The following is a 24,968-nucleotide window of genomic DNA, read 5'->3' on the forward strand; positions in this document are numbered from 1 at the left end:
TCCGAAGGGGATTGGCAAGCTTTCTATCCATAAAGGAATCAAACAAATCCAAACCCAAACTAGTATCTGCTATGGCCTGCCTGATCAGGATGAACGAAGGAGGGGATGAGGCCTTCTACAGACAGCTAGAAATAGCCTCATGTTTGCAGGGCCTGGTCCCCTCATGGGTGACTTCAACCACTCCAGTATTTGTGAAAGAAACAACACAGCCAGGGTATAAGCAGTCCAAGAGGTTTGTGGAGAGCATTGATGACAGCTTCCTCATCCAAGCAAATGAGGAGAGGTGCTACTTTGATTCATTGACCTCATACTTAAAAACAAGGAAGACTTTGTCAGGGACTTGAAGGCTGAAGTCAGCCTTGGCTGCAGTGACTGTGAGGTGGTAGATTTCAGGATCCTGAGCAAAAAGCAAGGTCAAAATGCTGGACTTCAGGAGAGCAGTATTGGCCACTTCATCAGTCTACTTGGAAGAGTCCTGTAGGATAAGGCTTTGGAGGGAAGAAGGACCCAAGAAAGAAAATGTAGTTAGCATTGATAGATACCTCCTCCAGGATCAAGAGCATTCCATCCCAGAGAGCAGGAATTCAGGGCTGGAGCAAGGAGGATGTACCTTTTGTGGAAGTAGATCAGGTCAGGGAATATTTAGGCAACCCAGGCTTATACAAGTCCATGGGCTCTGATAGGATGCACTGACAAGTGCTGAGGAAGCTGGTTGATGTTACTTTAAGGTGACTCACATGCCCAAGGGTGCCATCCAGAAGTCCTGGACAAGGTTGAGAAGTGAGCCCATGGGAACCTCATGAAGTTCATTCAGCAGGGCAAAGTGGAAAGTTCTGCACCGGTGTTGGGGCAATTCATGCTGTCAATGTGGCTGTGAGTTGAAGGGACTGAGAGCAGCCCTGCAGAGATGGACTTGGGGGTGCTGGTGAATGAGAAGCTCAGCATGACTCAACAATGTGACCTTGCAGCTCAGAAAGCCAATTGTACCCTGGGCTGCATGAAAAGCAGCATGGGTGGCAGGTTGAGGGAGATGATTCTGCCCCTCTGCTCTGGTGAGACCCCACCTGGAGTACTGCAGCCAGCTCTGGAGTCCCCAGCACAGGGAGGACATACACCTGTTGGAGCAGGTCCAGAGGGCAGCTACAGAAATGATGAGAGGGCTGGAGCACCTTTCCTGTGAGGAAATGCTGAGAGAGCTGGCATTGTTCATCCTGGAAAACAGAAGGCTCCAAGGAGACCTTATTGCAGCCTTTCAGTACTTATATGGGGCTTTTAAGAAAGGTGGGGACAAAAGTTTTAGCAGGGCTTGTTACAAGAGGATGACAGATAATGGTTTTAAGCTGAGAGAGTCAATTTAGACTAGATCTAAGGGAGAGATTTTTTACAATGAGGGTGGTGATACACTGGTACAGGTTGCCCAGGGAGGTTGTAGATGCCTCATTCCTGAGAACATTCAAGGTCAGGTTGGATGGGGCTTTGAGCAACCTGATCTAAAGGTGTCCTTGGTCAGCACAGTGCAGATTGGACTTAGATAACCCTTAACTGTTCTTTCCAACACAAAGTCAATGAGTGATCATGATGACTGGGTGAGGTTATTGAGGACTGGGAGGAAGCAAATGCCACTCCCATCCTCAGGATAGAAAGAGAACCCAGGAAACAAGCCTGTCAGCCTCGCTTCAATCCCTGAAAAGGTGCCATCCAGTGGGACCTTGACAGGCTGGAGAAATTGGCTGCCAGTTGATGAAGCTTGGCAAGAAAGGCAAAGTCCTCTGCTTGGATTGAAATAATCCCATTAATATGTTGGGGAACAATTTGTGCATGAGCCAGCAATGTGTTCTTGCAGCCAAAAGGGCTAATGTCATTCTGGGTTGCATTAGGAGTGTTGCCAGCAGGTCACAGAGGTGATCCTTCTCTACTCAGCACTGGTAAGGCCACACGCAGAGTATGGTGTCCAGCACTGGGCTTCCCAGTACAAGACAGTTCAATAAGAATTTTAGAATTAAACAAAATGGAGAAAGCAAAGTCACCTATTTAAGTAACATTTTAGCAAGTAATTTTAATTTTTTGTTTGTCTCGGTTTTATGCTTCTTTGGAAAGTTTATGAGCAAGTACTTGCCAGTGCTTTCCTTGCCTTCTGTCAAGCTCGTCTTACTCAAGAAGACAGAAGCTGCCCCATGAATCACACCCCTTTTTAATTTTTTTTAATAGACTCTATTTGGTAGAAGTTATTTACAGTTTTTAGATAGTATCTGTAGTCTTCTTTGCATTCAGTATTTGACAGGAACACCTTCACACCAGTTTTCTGACTAGTGTGTCCTGACATCTGTACACTGGTTGCAAAAGTGTTATTGTAGTCCCATTGTGAATAGCAGCTTTGCAGTAATCTATCCAAAGATGTTTTGGTCTGTTTGTGTGCACTATTGGACAGAGAACTTAATTTCCTGGAGGCTGTAATCCCTTTTGATCAGATACTAAATTTGATTTATTATTCATATAAAATTTGACTAATTGATTTAGCGTGAATGAAATTCTAAAATGCAGTCATTAGCTGTTGGGGACTGGAATATCATTTTAGTTAGGATGTTTAATACATCAAGTTCTAGATTTCAAAATAATATTGTAGCATCTTTAAAATGTAGTATCATGTTTGACTCTTCAATATTGGGTATATTAGGTGAGATTTCATGTCTTAGCTTAATTTTACACCAATTTTTGAAGTTGTGATGATGCTTTAAATATTACTTACACTACTCTTACATCATTTTTTAGGTGTTGTTTTTAATCTATCCTATTCCAATAAGCATATGATTTTCCAGGTCAGCATGAAGTAGAATGTCTGGTGTCTCTATACTTGGCTTGGAGATACCACCATTTTAACTTTTGTGTGCTCAGTGACAATTGAGTTGAATATGGACAAGTATACTCCCTTCTAAAATAACTTCATTCAAATGTTGTTTATAATTTTTGAGTTGATATAATAGACAATATTTTAGTGCTTTTAAAAAGTTCAAGCAATATGCAGTCAAAAGCAAAAGTATTCGGGAGTGGAACTCAGGTTCTTTTTTCCGTACTAGGTGGGTCTTTAGTATTCTCTGTTTTCCCCCCTACTTGATTTATACTCATTGGCGTGCCAGTCAAATAGCTTTTTTCAGATGTGATGTCAGCAACAATGTGAAAAAGGGGTGGAAAAAAGATGGCACAGTTGTAAACCCTGTAAAATCTTTCCCTTTTGTTTACTTGCCTACTATACATGTCACCTTAAGGAGACATTTAAAATTGCATCGAGTGAGCAGCTACAAAGGTAGAATAGTGTTGCTATTTAATTTGCTTTCTCTGAATTTCAGTGCCTGAGTTGTTCTGCTTGATCAATAATAAATCAATAGGCAGCTAATAATGGAATCTATTTATGTTTTTTCTATGTTTTTCCTCTGTGAAGGCCAAAATATTGTATTAATCTGTTTTGCTGGCAGCAAACTGAAGATTGACAGGATGCATGTACGGTACCATTTAGTGTATCTACTGTAAGGTGATTTAGACTTTGCAAGTACGTGCCAAATTCCTGATTTTTTGTGTCACTTCTGATATATCCCACCCCCCAGCAATGATGACAGTAACAGCAGATCCTGGGGCTTCACTGGGCCATTCCTGTGGCTGCCCCTCTCCATCGCAGAAGCAGCTCCAGGCTTTGCTGGGTTGCATCTCCCTGTCTCAGACAAATGAAGAGCTCGAGTCCTTGCGTGGGTGGGAGGTCTGCTCTCCTCTTCCCCTGTTCCTGCCTTGCCTTCCACAGGAACACGGCGACAGCTCTGGGCCTGGAGCCAGCCGGACACAGGAGGAGGTGTTTGGCTGTTCGGGCAGCATTTGCTCCTCAAGCAGCTGTTCCCTATCTTCTCCAAGGAAAAGGTGGCAGGCCATATGGAGGCATCCTGTGGTCCAGATTCAGACGATGGGCGCCAGTTGGACTGTGCTGGCCTAGATCGAAATACAGGCATGTCCTACTTGGTGTCTGCTATTTCTTACGGTCAAAATGCTTGAGAGTTGGAGAACAGACAGTATAAATCATATCTTTCATTTTGGGTATAGATGTCATCTTTCTTTGTACAGTCATTGTTAAGAACTCCTAATCAGTAGGTTTTAATTTATTTTATATTCTGGATGGTTTGGATTCTGTTCTACTTGCCTAAATGCCTGCTTTCCTCAAGAGAAGCAGAGATATACTTCAAAGCATATATACCAGTGTAAAACAAAATTTGTTTCTGCACAGTTTAAATCACATTTGGGAGGAATAATATGTTCTCTTGTTAGTATTATGGGCTTTTAAGGCATTTTTTTTGAAGATGGGGTTCTCATCCTCTCTCCTGGTTTAGCATGCAGATAAGCATCTCTTTTTACAGCCAATAGAGTGGAGTTGGGTTTTTTGTTTGGTTTTCTGTTAGATGCTTTTATTTTTATTTTAACTCAGTTGCACTTTCTGGGACATTTGAGTTTATCCCCCGAGATGATGTCTGTGTCTGTTGTGGAAGTGAGTGCCTCAGCAGACATAAGATCATCATGCACTTACTTTCTCATATAAAGTTTGTACTTATTGTGCAGATTTAATATTTTTTTCCTGATATAACAGCAGTTACAAATGTTCCATAAATATAAAATATTATAACAAGCTGATGTTTCTTTGAGTGAAATACTCAAAGGATGTATTCTTTAAGCACTGCAAAATTATACAGGGTACTTATCTTTGTTAAAATTAGTAATTTAACTAAATTACAAAGTGGATTATCCTCTTCAGTCAGACCCAATGCTAATACTCCACACAGTAGGACATTGATATGTTGCTAAGTAAACCAAAGTTTATTTTCTTGTACTACTGTTTGAATGTGAGTTGAAAAGGAAGTGGTAAGTTTTTAGTTTTGGATGCGTGTGCCACTGTAGTCCCAGTACATACCATGCCCCATGTGCCGTGCCAGTTGTGCAGCATGGAAACTTGGTTATGGGATGATCATGATCCAAGCTTCCACTTAAGTGGCTCCTGATATGATTTGTTTGTAAACTTGAGCAATTGATTAACAGGTAACAAAACTTTGGCCATACTGCATAATATTAATGCTTGTTAGGAAACTCTTAGGTTGTGAAGTGGTTGTGAATAGGAAATACTGTGCCTGTCCTTTCAAAGAAGTTCACTTCAGGCTTTCCTTCACAGCATTTGATTTGTGGCTTGTGATTCACTCAATTATTAGTAGAGTTGTGGGATAAATTTGTGCATGAACAAAGTGCCTGTGTGTTGCACTGAACAGATTCATAGAATGTTCTGGGTTGAAAGGATCATTGAAGTCCAACTCCTGAAATTAATAAGGTAAAGTGTTTCCTGAAATGCAAAATGCACAAGTTAAACCTCGTACCTCAGGGACAGCCTAAAGAATAAATGGTATGTCATGGTATGCTCTTGCAAGGAAGCTATTTACTGTAGCTATCTTACTGCACCTGTGAATGAAGCACTGCAGACTGAACCTATCAATAGAAGGCTCAACATGAACAATAAACTCCTATTTCGCAAGGAGATTTACCGTGGGAGATAATGGACTTCATGTGTCTTTCTGTTACGTGAACAGGGATGGGAGTGACTGGGGAGGCTGTCTCATTGCAAAATATGTCCAGTCTCAGCCCAGCTTTTCCCACTTCAGCCCTTAGTGGGGCTGCGCTAAGCTCTAAGTGATTTTGTGAAAGGAGAGGAAAAATTGGTCACTAATTTGAATACCATATCTGAATATCTTCTATTTTAGGAAAGATTAGTATTTCAGAATTGTGTATGTTAAAGAAACATCCTGTAAATGGAGTGAGCAAGAAGTGGATATTAAGAACTCCACTGCTGTCTTACCTGTTTAATAAAAGAGATGCCACAGGATTGTACATAAGGTACTCAGTTGCTGTTGGTTCACAATTACTTCTGTGTACTCTGTCAACCAAATAAAAATATCCACTTTGCACGTGAAGTGGGTTGTCAGTCCTTCAGACCCCTGAGTTAGTAGTTAGTAGTTTGAGTTGTCTTATGCCACTGCTGTCTTATTAACTAAGAACAATTTTTGCAGGTAGAAGGTACACAAAAAAGGATTGTGCAGTTAAATTCCAGTTCACCAGCAGAAGTCATTCCACTTTGCTTCCACTGCATGAATCCCCTAACAGTCTGGAACAGTTCTTTCTTGTGTATATGGGCATAATGTAAATAAAAATTAGTGACATAAACAATAAGCAAGAATGTTGTTTAAATTTAGTAAGTTTCAATTCTGTGGTACCTTTTTATTTTAAGATTAATTCTATTAGGTTTTGCAAAGTAGAATGATCTTTCTTCCTCTAGAAAAGTCAAGTTTGTGGATGTTATTCCTAGTGCTTCATGAATTGGGCTGTTTGAAAATTCCAGAGCATGCCTCTGCAGTTATAAACTGTTATTACCAAGTAAAAGAATCTTTGGCTTTGTCTCCTGTCCTGTACAGTGAACTGACTTCCCTCATTAGGTTAGGCAGTATATGTCCAATAGAAAAAGTGAATTCTTGTTTCCCTGTAGATCACTAGGATCCTCCATTCTGAATTCTTTATTTTACTTAGCTTTAGGGCAGTTAAAGCCTCAGCAGCTCCACAGAGAGGAGTTTCTCTTCAAGGCTGCTGCTTCAAAGGATTTCCAGAGCTGGGAAAGGGACAGTAACCAGTAAATGCTGACAGATCTTCCTGCTTCTGGCCCTGAAAGTGTATATGTGTTTGTGTTTTTGTACACCTACACATTGGCCTGAAACCATCAAGTAGCATCCACCAAGGCTCATGACATCTCCCCATGTTAATGAGTACATTGAAAAGGAGAGAATCCACAAAGAAAAGGAGGAAAAAAATGTTTGGTCAAAAGCAAGTAACCCTTGGGGTTTATTTTCAAAGGAATGAAAGTTAACAAGGTGGAAGCTTAGGCTGGTTTTGGCTTTAACTGCTTCAAGCACCCTTAGTGTTTTGAGGGCTGGGAGGGGAGGGGAGTGATGGCCTCAGTATAATCTCAACACTTGTTATGATGCTTTCCTGAGATAGGAATGAAGCTGTCTCCAACAGGATACAAGAGGTTTTTGAGAATATTGAAATCTTACTTAGTAATATTGATGCAGTGATTGCCTACAACTTTGCCTTGAACTTGTGAGTACTTGAAATATTCTTCACAGAAATCCAACCATCTCTATGTCTACAAGCTCAGGAAACCGCAAAAGCAAGGTTGGGGTTTTTTTAGCTATGTATTACAGTGGAGCAGTAGATGACTCTGGTGGTCTGATGGTCACTTTATCTCAGCTGAGAGGTGGTGTCTTTTTGAAAAAAAATTAAATTTGATCACATCAGTTTTTCTTTATTTGGATTATACAAGGGTTAATAGCACAAAGGAATAAACTGGTCAATATGTCTTCACATGAAAATACATAAGCTTTTTTCAAGGCATCTAGTAGTGCAGAAAAGAACACATTTAACAGTATGTAAACTTTAAATTTTCCTTCTAATCAAATTTTTTGTGTGTTACAGTAATAAGACTTGTACTTTGCATCACTTGGTATGCAACCAGATATTAAGCTAATTTTAATGGAAATTAATTCTCCATCAAGATTAGGAGCTCTGATAAATGAGCTTTAGCATTTTGTGATTGAGTAGGGAAAAGGGGTTACTGCCTCCAATAGTTTGGCCACTCTTTTCAGGAGGTTAATGCCCTTAGGCTGGACGGCTGAAGTGAAGGTTATGATGGTTTCTCAGCCGAAAAGGCACCCGCCCTTTCTACACTGCAGCCTTCACGCCATTCAAATGAAAACAAGTCCTCTTAAAAGTGGAGCAGTCCCCTAGCATCTAGTCTGTGGGACTTGAGAATCATTATCTTGTAATGTCCATCCAGAAGTGTGATGGAGAAATTATTAGCGCAGAGGCCCCTATTATTAGTGCATTGGGAGTGTTGTTTGCTTGTGAGATATTAAACATAAGACATGAACTCCATGATATTGATGCTTCACAGAAAGAGAAAAAAAATGTCTGGAAGTGTCCTTTTCATTTTTTTTCCCTTTTCTCCCCCCGCCCCCTCCCCCCCTTCCTCTGATTGCCATACTGAGTAACTGGCTTCTAGTCTGATAGTGTTTTAGGTGACTAGAATAACAGTCTGTCTCTTTCCACAGTGGCTGCAGACAATCTGGCAGCAATCACTGTTACTTTTTAATATTTCTGGTTATTTTGAGATATCCTCCAAATGTCTCAAAGAAGGCTTGGAACACTGAAGGGGAAAAAGCATTTTTTTTTTTTTTTTTTTTTTAGGAATAGCAGCATCAGGAGGAAAATGAAATTCAGAATGCCACTATTTGTTTTTGCAGTGGTCATCACCCTGATTGCCAGCTCTGACAATATTTTCACAGAAAGGGTAACGAAATAGATGGTATTTGTTCTTTATAATAACTCTTTCAGTAGAATGTCAGGACCTGCATCTAAATGAATATATTCACATTTTCATGTAAAGCTTCCCCTCCCAACTTTCTGAAACTACTTCATACAGACTTGGTAAGTTAAAATTAGGGTTCATACAGTGGATAATGTCACATTTGAAAGCTAATCTGTAGAGACCTAGCTGCATGAACCTGTAAAAACTAGATCTGATTTTTTTTACGTATTAAGTGTTTGTTTAGTTTAAATATGTCTGTATCCTTTTTGATCAGTCTGAGCAATTTGCATGCTATGCAGCAGTCATCTTCTATACTTTATTAAATATCTGTCAATTATAAATATCAAGGTTTTACATTAATGTCAAGATAGTACATCAAAAATTCATGGAATATGTGACTTTTTTCAAGGGTATTTAATACTTAATGCATTTGTGTCATTTTTCTTTCTAGATATATTGACAGGTTTTATTAAGTGTTTGTTAGGGAGATTTCATTTTTACCAAGGGACTATAAAAGAAAGCTGCATACTAAATAAAATTTTTAATCAGAATATTGTTCTTTTTTGTGTGTCTTCAGATTCTGGTAATCTGTAAGTTTTTTAAGTTACATAGTAAAATAAACCAAGTTAGAAAGGTAACATGACCAAATATACTGACATGTCTTAACTTTAAGATGGATACCAGAATATTGTACCACAGAATGTTATAAATATGGTGATTACATACACTGGGATTTTATTCTTCCTTGTGTCTTTTAAGACTGTATATATTGTCCTTTATTGTAATTTACTGTTTTACGTGAATTACATCTGGATGGTGTCCACATAGGGGCAATACCCAAGTTCCACAGCTGTACAAATGGGGGGAGTGTTACAGAGCATTTGGTGGCATCCAGGATCTTTGCCCCGTGGGTTGGCTTTTCCAGTTGAATGTTACAGAGGGACTGCCCGTGTCAGATGAACAATTGACCCCACTGCAATCCACTGATCTAATATACATTTCTCAACTTCTATGTATCTTCCATCCTGTGGTTGGTTGCTCGTTTTTTTGGCTGGTGCTCCTGGAGTGAAGCGCTGGGTACAGGAAATGTCTGTAGTAGTTGCTTTTAGGCTGTTGAGCTCCTTGCAGGTTCTGGGGTGCCTCCTTACTTCTAGTGCGCTCTGACCATAGTGATTATTGCCCTTGGGAAAAAGGCAAGATTTGCTAAAACCTACTGTGTTCGTGGGGCGGGAGGAGAGCAGAACAGGGCAGAGAGGGCAGGCGGGGTGGGGTATTTGCGTTCCCGGTGTCTTTCACCCGTGATGAACTGGTTGGACCCGCTCGGGCGGGAGGATGCGCGCTTACACTGAAGGAACGTGTCTAGGACGAGAGTTTGGGGTTGCTGGAGGCGGCTGGAATTGTGTCCTCGCCCCGCGGTCGGAGCGTCAGAGGCGGTGCCGTGCGCTGCGCGGGCAGAGCCGGAAGGGGGCAGTGCCGGCCCGCGCGGCCGCCGCTGTCTGCGGGACCGGGATGGGGCACGGGCTGCAGGGAGCGGGGCCGGTACGGGGCACCGGCATGGGGCACGGGCTGCAGAGAGCGGGACCGGGACACCGGGTGGGGCACGGGCTGCAGGGAGCGGGGCCGGCACACCGGGATGGGGTACGGGCTGAAGGGAGCGGGGCAGGGAGGCATCCGGGGGTCAAGTGTGAAATGTCCTCTGAAAAGCTGAGCTGCAGAATGAGACCCCGACTCCTGACTCCGATCGCCACGCACAGCGTGGGAGCGAGGTCGTGCTCTAAATGGGAGCTCAGAGGCTGATCCTCGCATTCTTGGTGTTCTTTCCCTGCTTAATTTATCGAGCTGCTGTAAAACAGATTATTAACACTAACAATAAAAGGTGAAAATCAGTGGTCATAAATGAATAGCATAGGGCGGCATTTGTTTGTAAGAATTATTTCCAGCTGAGTTTTCACGTTCATTTCTGGACTCGGATCTGGGCTGTCTGGCTGCACTGAATGTGCCTCCAGAATTGTCTTGGTTTGGGTCTCAGTCCTGGGTTTGTGCTGAACGTTTCTGTGAGAAGAAATAAATCTGTGCAATTAAACTCGAAAGGATTTGTTGTGCAATGACCCTGTCATCGAAGTGAGTGAAAATCAAACGGAAACGTAGAGTGCTGTATAAATAAAAAAGTGAGGGGAGAGACAGGAGCCACTGGAATTGTTAACTTCAGTCATGTTCTGGAGAAAGCCCGTCCGAAGGGTTAACCGGAGGGGCTGAGGGACCTGAGGCAGCCACCTGGGACCTCACACCCAATTGGCAGTCTTTTGTAATATATAATTTGCCTAAAATTGCGCACTGAGCACAAGCTTTTGTTTTCTAATTGATTTACGGTTTGAGCCACTTTTACCTCATCCCCTACTGTCCTGCACACAGTGCCAGCAAGTACATTACAGTGAGAAATGATAAATTACCACACACTTGTGATGCTAATGCATCAAGAGTAAAAAACTGCTACTATGCGGAGCTTCATGCATTAAGAGCGTCGCAAAGATAGAGCTATGCAAAAAATCATTTGTATCTTCTGAAATAAGCATTTGATCATTTACCTCAGTTCATCTCAGAGACCTAATTGAACCTGAAGATTAAAATTTATGGCATTATGGCTTTCCGTTTGTGAATTTGGAACAAAGTTCCAAAGAAAATTTGTGAATGTGGACTTAAAGCTCACCTGTATTTTTGAGACTTAATAAGTTAATTAGTTAGGAAAGTAACAGGTATCACAGCTTCTTAAAGCCTCTAGAAATTAAATATTTGCTTGTTAATGACAACTACAGTATGCATTCTCAAATAACAGGGCTCCACTTTTAGATAGGAATGTGTGTAGATGGCTTAATGCAGATGCTGTTTAGCCCGTGTTTGTTACCAGAGCTATTAAAATATTTTAATCTGTTTTTGTTTCAGAGGTGTAGTGCAACTTTTAATTAATAACACCGTTATAGGTATCAAGGAGGAACTGAAAATCTTGTGTAATATTTCTTGCATTTGTGAAATACCTTGCTGATATCTCAGAGGAGAGGAAAATGTGGAAGTTGGTGAAAGCTAATGTATGCTTGTTGTCTGATTTCTTTCCCCCACTGTGCATCAAGGGCTGGATTTTGTTTCACCTTCACATACTCGGTCCACCTTAAATTTTTTTTATTTTTGTACAATGTCTGTGGGTTCCAGTCTTGAAATATGAAGAAACAGATTTATGGCGGCTGCTGGGCACAACAAATTAAGTTGACAGTGATGTATGAGAGCATAATAGCATGATGATCCCTCTGTAGCGCGGCTGGACGCCTCCTGCTTCATTTGGCTCTTGTTAGGATCTGTTAGGCAGCTAAATAATGAAATTCTGCTGACTGATTTCTGATTTCTCTTTTCTTCCTCTTTTCACCTTTTTTATGCAACTTACATTTTGCAGACCCATCCTAATGCCAGCAAACTGCCCTTAAAGGATTCTTTCACTTATGACGACTACAGGTTGGTCTGTCTTTTAATTCCTTTTTTCTTTCTTTCTTACTTTTTTTTTTTAATATAGTGAACTGTGGGCCCCTGGAAATTCTTCATTGGTGGGAAAGCTTTATTGTTACTGAAGTGCTAATTGTAGGATTTGATATTAATACACCTTCTTAATGAAGAAGAAAGTAAAATAAATATACGGATTTTAATTGTTACAAAGGAATAGTCATTATGAACAGTTAATTTAGCCAACTGGCACACATAGTCTGAATTGACTAAGGTAATTCCTTGTTTCTTAAGAAAATAATTCAGTTGATGTTGCAGGAGTTTTGGCGGTTGGGGAATTTTTTCTAATTTTTTTTTTAATATATAACAGGCTTTATCAGCACATGCTAGTAAAAGCCTATATCTAGATCTGCTGCTGTTGAACAGGAGAGCTGGAGAACAGAATTTGTACACATGAAGCATGAGTGTCACTTGGAGGTGCAATAAGGAGTGACAAATTTAAGATTAAAAAAATAATAATTAAGATAATGAGAGCTTTAATTCTGTTAAATTATTAAAATAGCATGAATAAAAGGCATTCATGAGGGATTTTTTAGCCTAGTTGTACTTCTGGGTAAGTCTTTCCACAGCACACCTCCTTCAGTTAACAGGGTCACCGAGGAACATGCCAACTTACGTGTGAAGTGGTCTAAAATTTTACAGATCAATTGCAAATTAACAAGAAACTATTGGTATTATGTTTCAAACAATGTTTGTATATCAAAATTATCCACAATTTTAACTTTCTTTTTAGAAATTAGGTAGTTTTCACCTTGACACTGTCTTTCTAAACAATCTGTATTCCTTCTGAAGAAATCCTTCTGGAAGTCTAATTCTGTATATTAAATACATGTTAGTAGGGAAGTCTGTGGGAATTGAGTTTATTTTGACCTTCTCCTTGTGGCATTTTTTTTTCACCTCAAAAAACCTCACAACACATGTATGCATTAAGGCCAGAACATGGTGAAGCTAAGATTATTTTTTATCTAGTGCTTAATATTAATTTTTATCGAATATAAAATAAAAAAGTTAATTTTAGAAAATGCTGAAATGTTAAGCTTTTCTAAAGATTTTTATATTTGAATAAGTAGCTGATATTTCATTTACATAACCTAACTTAGAAGGGTTCGAATTATGTCCATGTGCTAAACTGTGTTAAGCTCTCTTCATGCTTTTTATGTGGCTATCTGTTAGGAATATTGTGGACTTCTTCCCCATTAAGCAGAAAATTTAGCAATACTGGTCTAAGCCAAAGCCTTGCAAACTAAAGTGAAACATTGTATGTTACATGATGAAACTGGTTTCTGGCTCATGCAGTTGGTAAGCTTTTTAGAGAGTGAGGGGAAGAACATACCCTGGCTCTCATGAGTGACTGCACATAGATGAGAGCTCCTGCTGCTGAGCAGTGAACTGCTCTGAAACATGCAGGAGTAGCTGGCCCCAGGTTTGGGATGTGTAGTTGGAGATATGAGGGCAGGAGAGAGCTGGGAAAGCCGAAGATGATGTAGGAGTGGGTCCTGGTTGAGGAATGGAACCAGTGGAAAGTATGAAGGTTGTCTTACAAAGAGCACAGAAGAGGGAAATTGGTCAATGTACATGTCTTGGAAACCTGGGAGCTGCTGCTTCTTCTGCAAGAGGTATCACCTTCTAAGTGCCTATATATAATGTGATCTTTAAGAAAACTAAGTTTGGAAACAATCTAAATTCTTGCTTCAAGTGGCACTGTGGCCAGTCTTATTTTAATCTTTTGAACATTGACCATCTACTGTTTTTAACTTTTGCAGATGGGCAGTTTCCTCTGTTATGACACGGCAGAACCAGATTCCAACAGAAGATGGTTCCAGAGTTACACTTGCTCTGATACCTTTATGGGATATGTGTAATCATACCAATGGACTGGTAAGGAGTTCCACAGTGTTGCTGAAAGACTTTAGGGCTTAAATATTAAGCCTTTCCACTACTAAAGAACAGTTTAGTAACACTTTGCATTATGCCTCTTAACAGACATGTTATCTTCCCAAGTAACCTTAAAAACCTAATATCTGAAGGAGAGGTTTGACATTTTCTCAAATGTCTTAAGACAGATTTTCAGGGAGAAGTTCATGTAGAGAAAACTTTACAAGTGACTGGATACTTGTGTAAAGTTATGTCTTATATGCATATAAGTGTACTTTTTAAAGTTTTTACCTACATGATACCTTTTTTTCAGACAAGTCAGAATAGCCTCCTGACATGGACCTTTGTTTTTGATAGGCTCAAAAAGATTCACAATACTGGACAGATTTGTTCTGAGAACAGAAAGCAGACATTGATGGAGGCTGCCTCTTGTAGCTACCACTAGAGAAAGTGGTTAGAGATTTGCAACTAATACTGCCTGCTCTCCTAACTGTGCCCAAAGAGCCTTGTTATGGAGACAGCAACAAGAACAAAGCCTAGTTCAACAAAAACAGTACATCTGTTACTGCATCAAAGAAACAAAATGCAAAACCACTACTTCAGGGCATATTAAACATTTAAAAGGTGACATATGTATATAAAAAGACAGACCTGCTGACATTTTGGCTTACGTGCTCTAGTTCAGAGAATGAGTTCCTGATTTCAATAACAGGCCAGTTAATGCTGAAGTGAGGTAATGGAAACCCAGAAGAGAGTGGCTTATCAATGTTATTTAGTCATGCCAATGTACACTTCAAAATTCATACCCTCTAATTGTGTTTCTAGTAGATAGTATTATTTATTGTAAGCACTGAATATGACCATACTATTCAAGTCATCTAATTCTTTTGTGGGAGAGTTGACCTGAGTGTTAAAACAGCAGCATGTGTTCGTGTTGTTGGTATAAGTCTGTTTTAAATGAACAAATTGTAAAGCAAGTTGTTTTTCACTTGACATTTAGCTAATTTAGTGTTACTATGACTGCACCAATTACAGCATGGTAGGCTAGGCTACAAAGTTGCAAGTGTTTGGGGTATATTGTTTATTTATTTTTCCTTATTGCAAGGCGATTACATGTTGTTCATTAACAGTGATTCTTGCTTTTGCCTATTAGTTATGCAATCTCACAGCTTTGATTTAGAAATAAAGTTCATATGAGAGTGTCCAGTATAAAGAAAATTGCTTAAACTTCAGAAATGTGTATTTTTGTAACATAAGTCATAGCTGCAAGCATCGGTACTTCCTGTACCCTTTTCCTGCTGGGCATCTCTCCCAGAGGCTTTTGCAGAGACTTGTCTGTATTCATTAGACAACTTGTAATGAATACCTTCAAAGTTGGGATTAGAGGAAAGAGGATGAGAATTAAGGTTCTGGGAGGGAAGAAATTAAGTAGTATATATTAAAAGACCAGCTACAGATGTCTTTTACTCATTCAAACTTCTATTTAAATTGATAAAGTAATTTTTATTTTTATTATGCTCTTTAACAATGGGTTTGATATAGAGCCAGCCTCTGGAGCTAAACCTGCTAATGCAGTAGTAGACCAGGATTGGAAGCATTTTTTATGCCGAAGTATATCCTAGAGGGCAGAGGGGGTTGTGCTGAACTTAAATGGTTTGTATGTATGTAAAGACTTCAGTCATTTATTTCATATTTCTACAGAAAATAGTGTAAGTGGATATACACTTAGGAAGGATAGAAAACAGTAATATTGCTAATGGCTTAAGAAAAACTACTGAACAATTTTTGTTGTGTGCTAGTTGCCTTGTACTATTAGAAATGGGAGGAGGGGAACTGGTAAAATAACTGTAAGCTGTCTGTCTTGTAATTTAGATTATTGTAGAGTGAGATGAGGGTGGACTCTGCTCTAATTGTAGCACATCCCTTTAAAATACATGAAGAGAATCGTTATTCATTGCAGGAAAACAGGAAAAGATGTCTAGTTTATTCCAAATGTAAAGCTGAAATACTTTTTGAGTCAATCAGCTACTGTATATCCCTGTTCTTACTTTATTCCACAGGGCCTCTTTCCATGAGCTAGATGATAAACTGCTCTATGGATTTTAACTAGAGCTAGGTCCATCCAGCTTTTTCTTGCTTCTGACACTATTAATTAGATCAACCTGCCTCCAAGAACTATTTCAAAATGGTTGTCTTCCTGCATTTCTCATTGTTATTCTTTAGTGGGATTGTATTTTGACAGTCAGAGGTTGATTACCAGTTCTGACAGAGCTTTGAATAAGCTACATTCTGCCTGTTGGGCTGGGTCCATCCTTAATCACTGACCAAGCAGACTATTGCATGCTTCATACACAACTTGAAATTCATGTATCAGTCTGCTTCAGAAATAAACTGAAGGGGTGCAATTTGTCAGCTATCATGTGGGAAGAGAAGTAAACACCCTGTTAATTCTCTTACGTGACTGCTATTAAAAGAAAGAGGAAATAAGAGTCTAGCACTCCATTATGCTTTATAGAAAAATATTTCAAAGTGCTGCTGAGTTTTGTGTGTATTTTTTTAAAGAAAAGGAATAAAAATTTTTAAAAAATAATTAAGAAATAAAATGATCAGTACTCTAATGAGGCATTCTTAAACTGACAGAATCCTCCTCTTAAAATACTGGAATTTCCCCAGTCTCTTGAGAGCCTCCTGTTCCACCAGCATTTCAAGGGATTGGAATGGATTTTTCACATTCAGAACTATTTCACTGAATTTACACACTAAGAAAATTTCAGAACAGGTCAAGAGTTCCTTGTTTTGAATGAAAGGTACTGTTTTTCAGATGATGCCTATATCTGAACTTGGAAGGTACATTTGTCATAGCAAAGGTAAATCCTCTAGGACTTGTAACCTGCAATTGAGGGTTAGGTAACTTTCTAAACCGGAGATCTTATTAAAATTGTTCAGTCCAGCTTAGTGAATGTACAGGAATTCCTGTGTTCCGGTACTACAGCTTGTGTTGCTCAGTAGGCTGTATTGCATGACTCTCATATTCTCTTCTGATCTCAACATGCCACAAACCCATTAATGGACCTGCAGTGGTGGCATTCACATGCAGAGCCTTCTGCAGGGCCAGGCTGCCTGTGCTTGGGGCTGCCATTTGGATTTTGCTCCATGAGTGCAAGCTCCCCATGCTCCCATTGAAAGCACTGTTTTGGCTGATGGTGCAAGCAGTGCAAAACTATTAATGTGTAAGCCATCAACCAAACTTTCAAAACAGTCTGCAGAGTTCTGTCTTGGGCAAGCTACATCCAAGATGGGAGTTAGGGTACACCGCAAATCAACGTCAGTCAACTTACAAAGAAAGTATGTTTTCATTTTCAGAAGCTGAGAGAGAATCTTTGACTTCTTCTAGGTTTTTCCCCAGGCCCACAGCATGTTTTTCCATAAGTTAGCTCTGTCAGTACCGAATTCAGATTACCTATCATAAAAGTTGCTTTCTGATTTTTCAGCAGCTTGTGGCTGTATCTTTGGTAATAGTATTCAAGAACATGCTGCTTGTCGCTTTATAAAAGTATTACATTTTTAGGATAGCTCTACTTGTTAGTGTGACCCCTTTACAGTTTAGTAATTGTTTTTGGAAAACTACAGGTTTACTAAGGGAGTTTATACTCTTCCATTGTGCGCTACCATCACGAGAATCCTTTTAGCATTTTCAGAGTATTTACTTAACTTTTAGATAAAGGGATTATTTTCAAGTAAATTATAATTTTCTGAAGATTTTAGCCCCAAAAGATCCTCAGTTATCCATTCCTTTTTGATTGAGAGATCAAAAATATGTTGGCAGTTGAAGGATAAAGCACAGCATATAGAGCTGTCAGTGCCTTGCTCCCTTGGGCCTCATGGGAGTGACTGAAAGCTCCAGAACTTTATAACAAGCTGCTGGCTTTACCCTGGCACTTTGTCAGTGGCCTATGGAGGGTACTTTCTTCAGAGCCTTCTGTTCACTTCAGGTAGGTTATTTCCTCCATTGGATTTCCTTAATGCAAGGATTTTTTTAAAAAGAAATTGCTCAGGAATTGTAAAGCATATATTCTATTGTGTGAAGAAAGAAATGTATGCAATTCCTGTTGTTAATATCTGTTTTCAATAGGAAATTTTGTAAGTGGTGGGAGAGAGAAATACAAAATGCTAAAAGTGCTTTTGTTATTCTTTCCTTGGATAGATCACTACAGGCTACAACTTAGAAGATGACCGGTGTGAATGTGTCGCACTTCAGGATTTCAAGGCTGGCGAACAGGTAGTGTGAACAGTTATCTACATAATTGTTCTTTCATTAAGTTCTGTTGATGCTTGGCAACTCCCTACAAAATTTTAATAACAGAGTGGTGTGGGTTAAACCCTGCTACATTTGAATTTTATTATGCTGAGCTAATTCTGTTTGAAAATACTACCAAACTAAATAAGGGCACATTTTTCAGAATAAAATATTTTCTATCATTTGGTAGACCCCACCTCTGGGAAAGGTTGGTTCCTCTTATTTGAGAGAACCGAGTTGAAATGTTTTAATCACTTGTAAGTGCACATGCATGGGCACTAGGCTTGATATTTTGGAAGAGCTTAATAAAAGGCCATGTGCAAAGGACCAAAGATAAATATTTTTTTAGATTTGGAGTGGCACTTTATCTCCAATAGTGGATTGTAGAGTCTTTCTTAGCAATATTGTTGGCTTGTTTCTTGTTAGTCTTCATTCATTTAGGAGGTGAAATGCAGTACAGTTGCCAGTCATTTTACCCATGTAGTTGTCATTGCCATGCTTAGTGAAAATGAGAAAGAACCTAAAAATATACTCCCTCCCTCTCACAAAGGCATGTATGAATTTACCTCTTCACCCGAAACACAAGAGAGAGTCTTGTAAAGATGCATGGAGCAGTTCAGAATCTACTATCTAGAACTGCTAAGAAACAAAAACAAGTGTTCAAACTAGTGATGCATTGAAGACAGTGGTTCCAGGAGTGTAGGGAAATCTGTGCTGTGTCAGCAGCCAGCCTAAACCCTCAAGTGTAGTAGCACTCCTTTTTTCCTACTGCTTGTGCAACTGCAGTCAGCATGGCCTGACAAAGGCTTTGTCTGTGAAACATCCTGAAATGTTTTGCTACTCACTCCCTGAGTTATTGCCTTTACTGTATTATTTTGCCATTCTTACAATTTATAGTATTTTGATTTTCATTTTTCTTATGTATTGTTACCTCTTTTAAACAAGAAAGTGTCTGGAATTTTTTTTAAATATGTCTTTTCAGAGGTCTATTTATCCTCATTGCTATGCTGGGGTTTACAGTGATTGTTTATTTTTGCTCTCAGAATTTGTTATGGTAGTCAAATATTTGCTGTTTTTTCCTATAGTGGTGTGATGAGTTAAAAGGGGTCCACAGTTTTTCTAGAAGTGATCCAATTTATAATTTTCCACAGCTGGCAGTGGATGTATCATATAGCTGTTCTGGCTGCTCTCTCCATTTCAATTATAGAGGCTTCCTCTATTTCAATTATATTTTCACAGCTTCACTTTGTCTGCTATTTATCAGGGTTTTTTTAATTTCTGTGCAAACTTTAACTGTTAGTGACATCTTTAAAACAGTCTTAATTATATAATGCTTCAATTCTTTAATATACTGTGTAGATGTTATTTCTTACAGTTTCAGCAGGAAGAGTGTATGATGCATGCTTTTACTACTAAAAAATGTGAGGTAGCAAAAGTCCACAAAATCTATCAAACACCAGCCTGAAATAAAGCAGCTTTCTGTTTAATTGTATTTGTTGTAAAATTATTTTGGAGTGTAAGATCATACTGTGTAATCTACATGTGAAATGTGACTTTTTAGAGATGTATCACAGTCATTTTAATACTTGAAGGGTTAGCAACCCTTTCATTAACCACTGCCTTAATATACAAGGGCAGGTTGCATGTTCATCATATGAATGTGTTATAGTATAATGTTTGTTATAATTTAATATCATACTTAAGCATTTAGTGCTTAGGATACATAGTTCCAATATAAATTGAAAACAAAGAAAGTAAGTGGCATCATTGCTGTTACTGAACCCTTTGTAGAGAACTGTGCCTTCCTCTGTCACCTAGGGAGGAATGGAGGCTTGCAGGCATCCCAGGGTATTGCTGTACCCTGAGGTTTAGAAGGGAGTTCTGTAACTGTTGAAACCCTTTTTTCTAATTGACAATTCTGTTACCAAACACAAATAGGAAAATATCCTCTTGATGTGGGAGAAGACAATTGCTACTCTGTCCCATGCACTTCACACAACCTATCCTGGAGTTAAACACATTCTGCAGGTTATGTTTAGGAACTTCTCTTTTAACGTGAAATAATGTAACCTATATGCTTTAGATGAAGAGTTCAGAGTAAAACACAAAAATAAGTACTGGCTGAACACAGCTCAGATGTCTCTGTGTAATACAGTGTGGTATATCCATACCTTAAGGTAACATTAAAATGAAAGCTAAGTTGATCTGTCAGCAGTATAGGTTACTCTTTTGGGTGGACATGTGATTGGGGAAAATTACTCCAGAAACACCATTTCTTTTAATGGGCCCTTCTTGTCTTTTATTTTTTTTAGCCTTTAAAAGCCACAGGACCTTTGAAAGCTTATTTCCAGATACTGATACTCTATGACAGTGTGAGAAAACAAAACATTTTTATTTTAAAGCATAGAATAAGAACTTCTCTGCTTTCAAAGTCTCTGTTACATGGATATGTTTACATCTACCTCTAAATTATAATTGCCACACTATATACAGCACTTGAGTCAACACCAGAAAACAAACCATGTTTCTTTATTTAACCAAATATACCTTGTACTCAGAATAGTAACTCTTTTGGGAAATAACTTTCAAATTATGTGAGTTTTGTGAGCTGATCTTAAGCTTTTTTCCTGTCCCTTCACTTCTCTTTTCATCCTTCTAGATTTACATTTTTTATGGCACTCGGTCAAACGCTGAATTTGTGATCCACAGTGGTTTTTTCTTTGATAATAATTCACATGACAGAGTGAAAATAAAGCTTGGAGTGAGTAAAAGTGACAGGCTGTATGCTATGAAGGCAGAGGTCTTAGCTCGTGCTGGTATCCCAACGTAAGTAAAACACAATGCCATGGGTTTTTTAAAAACATTTCCAAACTATATAGTGTCCAGTAGAGCATATGGAAAGCTGTTCATGATAATTATCTTAGTTGTAATATTTCTCCTGTTTGTATAGCAAATTAAAGTTATTGTAATAATATTTACTGAAGTTCTCTGAGCTATATTATCACCTAATTTGAACTATATATAAGGAAAAAAGCCTTTGCTTTAATAACCATTTTAACAAAAACAGAGGAAAGATTAATTTGAAGCAATCTGTGGTTTTTCTTTCTTTTCTATCCCTTGCAGACATACTACAATGCTCAGTATGTGACTCACAGCATTTTCCTTTAGTTTTTTCAGTCCAGAGGGTACTATTAGGAGCAGCAGACTTGAAACATTGCATTTTCATGAATTTATTATGAAAGCTGTATAAAATAATGTTAAGTGTAAAATTGTAGAGATAATTATTCTTTTCAGAGACTTCTTTTCTTTTTAATTTTCCAGGTTAGAGAAGCTTTTCAGTTTGAACTAATACTACCTAATTTTTTAAAAGTTACTTTTGTAACAGTGCCTTTTGTTTGTATACTTTAAGGTCTTTTATGTTGAAATAAGTTCAAAGATATGACAATTGAACTTGCATTTACTGTTGTTGTTTGATTGTTTCTTACATTAGTTCTAGTGTTTTTGCCTTGCACTCCACTGAGCCTGCAATCTCTGCCCAGCTTTTGGCTTTCCTTCGAGTGTTTTGTATGAGTGAAGGTAGGATGTTTTATGAAGATAACCTAATTTATGTTTGTCTTGTTGTGGGGGTTTTTTGGTTGTGGTTTTCTTTTGTTAATGCAGAAATGTGATAGACATTTATATAAAACATTAAGCTAGAAGACTGGAAAAGTTGAGGAGTTTAAATAAAAAAGGAATCTATAAGCTAGTGAGAAACCCAAGTTTGGGCCATACTGTCTGAGGGAATATTTAAGTAACTCCTAAAGCATGAGATGATACAATCTTTTATTTCTTTTAATCTCTCTGACTGTTGTGAATGAGTGAGCTTTGGAGCTTGATCTCTAGTTGTTAGGTTTCAAAATAGTTTGCGTAACAAGATCATGGAAGGCCTAGGGGTTTACATGGCTAAAATCAAAGCATATTAGCCATCACTGCTGGAATCATGTAAGTGTGTAATTGAAATATCCTGTACTGTAGGAGAAATATGAAAGAGAAATTTCAAAGTTGAGTCTTTTCAAATTTTTGGTGATTTTTAATCTAAAACCAATTTCTGTAGTTGCAAACTGTCTTTGTAGTATTTCTTTTGTCACTTTTTTTGCGGGGTAAAAATATGTGTACAATTAATAAGTATTCACCTAGTTTGTGCATAATGTTCATAAGAGCTGCTTGCTGGTCAGATGCGGTTTTGAAGGTTATAGATGTGACAATTTGTCATGACAGTGAGAGAATTCTCTTGCAGTTAGGGAAATCATGCAGATGATGGGGATTTTAGTACCAATAGGAACACTGAAGTTGTTGAGTTTTGGCATGTGCTGTATTTGCTTTCTTTAATAAAACCAGTGTAGCTTATTTAGTGTCATGCCTTCGCTTCATCCTGTCATTCATCTTTTAGAACTTTTAAAGAAATTAGAATATACTGGAATAGTTCAGTTGGAAGGGACCTACAACAGTCATCTATTCCAATCGCTTGACCCTTCTGGGAAGTAAATTCAAATGAAAAAATTTTTTGGGATGCTGACGAGGGAGTGAATTTTGACTTGGAGGAAAATAAAGCTAGTGAACATTTTAATTGCATTTCTCTGGTATATGATTGTGCTAAGTTTATTCATATGTATTGAATACTGTATAAGAAAACTGTTTATTGAGAAACTACATGCAAGCTCTTAGTGCCGTTTGTGCTAACTGCTTTGCAGGAGTGAAATTTATTAATTAAAAGATTAATGGAATTTGCCTAATGTCAAGGAGCTGATTAAACGTTTTATGCTCTGTGTGAGGTTTGATAGATGTCTTTTCTGACCACCTGTAGGAATTATCTGCTACTGGAAAAGATTATCAAAACCAAAGGAAAAATAATTCAATTGCTGTTTGCACTTTCTCTGACCTTTTCCTTTTATTATCAAAAAGTTCTCTGAACGCTTTAAACATTTACTCGCTTTTGTTTATCAAATATTTTACAAAACATTCCATCTCACTGTCACAGACTTATACTGTGTATGCGAGGCTGTGATATATAAAGTATCTTTATTTCCAAGTGGAGCAGAATACCCATTTTCTGCTGACCTCAGACTTCCAGTTGTCTCTTTGAGACAAACTCTAGAAACAGCCAGCATATCTGATAATTCTTATTTGAGGAGAGGATTACTTTTTGTCAGCTGTTCAAAGCTATGCAATTGAAAATAAATCTTTCTGCAGTTTGTCAACTGACAAAGTGAATTATGAGATTGTTTTTTAACAGATTGGTTTTATGCTTATTGCAGAAGAGCTGAAGGAGCATTTGATAGGTGAGCATGCCATTGACAAAATCTTTACTCTGGGGAACTCTGAGTTTCCTGTTAGCTGGGACAATGAAGTTAAACTTTGGACCTTCCTAGAAGCCAGAGCATCCCTTCTTTTGAAAACCTATAAAACAACAGTGGAGGTAAAATTACCACTATGTGTAATTTAAGTGTCTGAATTGTTCTGTGTGTTGTGATTATGGGAAAAGGTATTTTGTCCTCCATCTTGTCTTTGCAAACTTCAATCTGAGTGTTAGTACATAATTCATTCTGTACTTTTTAAAGTGTAGAAACAGCTTTGCATTATCTATTGCAAAATAAGATAAGATTGCAATAAAGAAAATTTTGTTAATGTATTTTTAATTTGATTCTCCAGATAGAAGTTACCTGCTTTTTTCTCTGCAAGTAAGATGGAAAATCAGTTTCAACTTGTTGCCTGGAGTTACATTCTCCAGACTGCAAAGAAATACACTGTTATTGCAAGTGTATAAGTGAACCTACATGTCGCATATATTTGTGAAGTTACCTGATTTTGCTTGTTATGCAGAGTGCTTTATGTGGAGAAATTTTGGGCTTTTTTATGAATGCATGACAAATTTCACTGGGACTTCTTGGAGAGCCCCTCATGTCCATTTGGCTTAGCCTGAAGAACTGAGTGTTAACAGAAAAAGAGAAAAAGTTGAGGGATTGTTCTATTGCATTGGTTGTTACTTAACAAACTTGCTTTTTCTTTTCTTAACAGGGTGATAAGTCCTTCTTGGAGACTCATGACCTTACTCCACATGCAATAATGGCTATCAAATTGCGCTTAGGTGAAAAAGAAATCTTGGAGAAAGCAGTGAAGAGTGCGGCTGCGAGCCGAGAGTATTATACCAAACAAATGGCAGATGGAGCTCCGCTTCCTAAATATGAAGAGAGCAATATTGCCTTATTGGAGAACACTGTGGCAGACTCTAGACTCCCTATTGTCTTGAGAAACCTAGAAGATGTGGAAGAGCAAGGGGACTTAAAGATTGATGAAGCCATTGATGCTGAAGTCACAGAGAATGGGATTGTAAATGGTGAAAACTCTCTATTTAATGGGACCAAATCAGAAAATGAAAATCTAAATAAAGAGAAAAGCATCAGAGGGACTGAAGATGCCAAAGAATCTTCTTCAGAAAGTAATGATGAGGTTAAAGAATAGTCCTAAAATTTTCCTTTCTTGTGAAATTAAACTAGCTGAGTTTATGAACAGTGCATTTATGTTGGTGTGTTTCTTTGTTAACATTTCTCTTTCTGCAGAGAAAATGATTTTGCTGCTTTATATAAAATTAATTTTAAGTTATTTAAAAGATTTAGTATCCCTTTTCAATTAAGATTGCCATCTTGCTTTCAGGCAAAAACTGGGGAAAGAGGTGCCTTTGGAAGATTTTGCAGTCCTTTGTTGAACCAAATGTATTTTCTTCCTGGGGAAGAATTAAGCTCTTCTATCTGCTGTGCATTTGTTGTTCTGTCACTCTGACTA

At 38.3% G+C, this 24,968-nt stretch overlaps 1 protein-coding gene across 3 annotated transcripts in view; it reads left to right on the plus strand.

The window, feature by feature from the left end:
- SETD3 (SET domain containing 3, actin N3(tau)-histidine methyltransferase) overlaps window positions 1-24,700 on the plus strand; it is a 56,684-nt gene extending 31,984 nt beyond the window's left edge. For all 3 annotated transcript variants that reach the window (XM_071557547.1, XM_071557548.1, XM_071557546.1), the window contains exons 7-13: window positions 11,874-11,932; window positions 13,741-13,855; window positions 18,057-18,131; window positions 20,809-20,975; window positions 21,640-21,725; window positions 23,444-23,604; window positions 24,204-24,700. In XM_071557547.1, the coding sequence (XP_071413648.1) occupies window positions 11,874-11,932; window positions 13,741-13,855; window positions 18,057-18,131; window positions 20,809-20,975; window positions 21,640-21,725; window positions 23,444-23,604; window positions 24,204-24,647 (1,107 nt within the window). In that variant the 3' untranslated portion in view covers window positions 24,648-24,700. The remainder of the gene's footprint in view (window positions 1-11,873; window positions 11,933-13,740; window positions 13,856-18,056; window positions 18,132-20,808; window positions 20,976-21,639; window positions 21,726-23,443; window positions 23,605-24,203) is intronic.
- The last annotated feature ends 268 nt before the right edge of the window (window positions 24,701-24,968 follow it).

This window comes from Pithys albifrons, chromosome 6, assembly GCF_047495875.1.
Source record: "Pithys albifrons albifrons isolate INPA30051 chromosome 6, PitAlb_v1, whole genome shotgun sequence".
In the NCBI taxonomy this organism is placed as follows: Eukaryota; Metazoa; Chordata; class Aves; order Passeriformes; family Thamnophilidae; genus Pithys; species Pithys albifrons.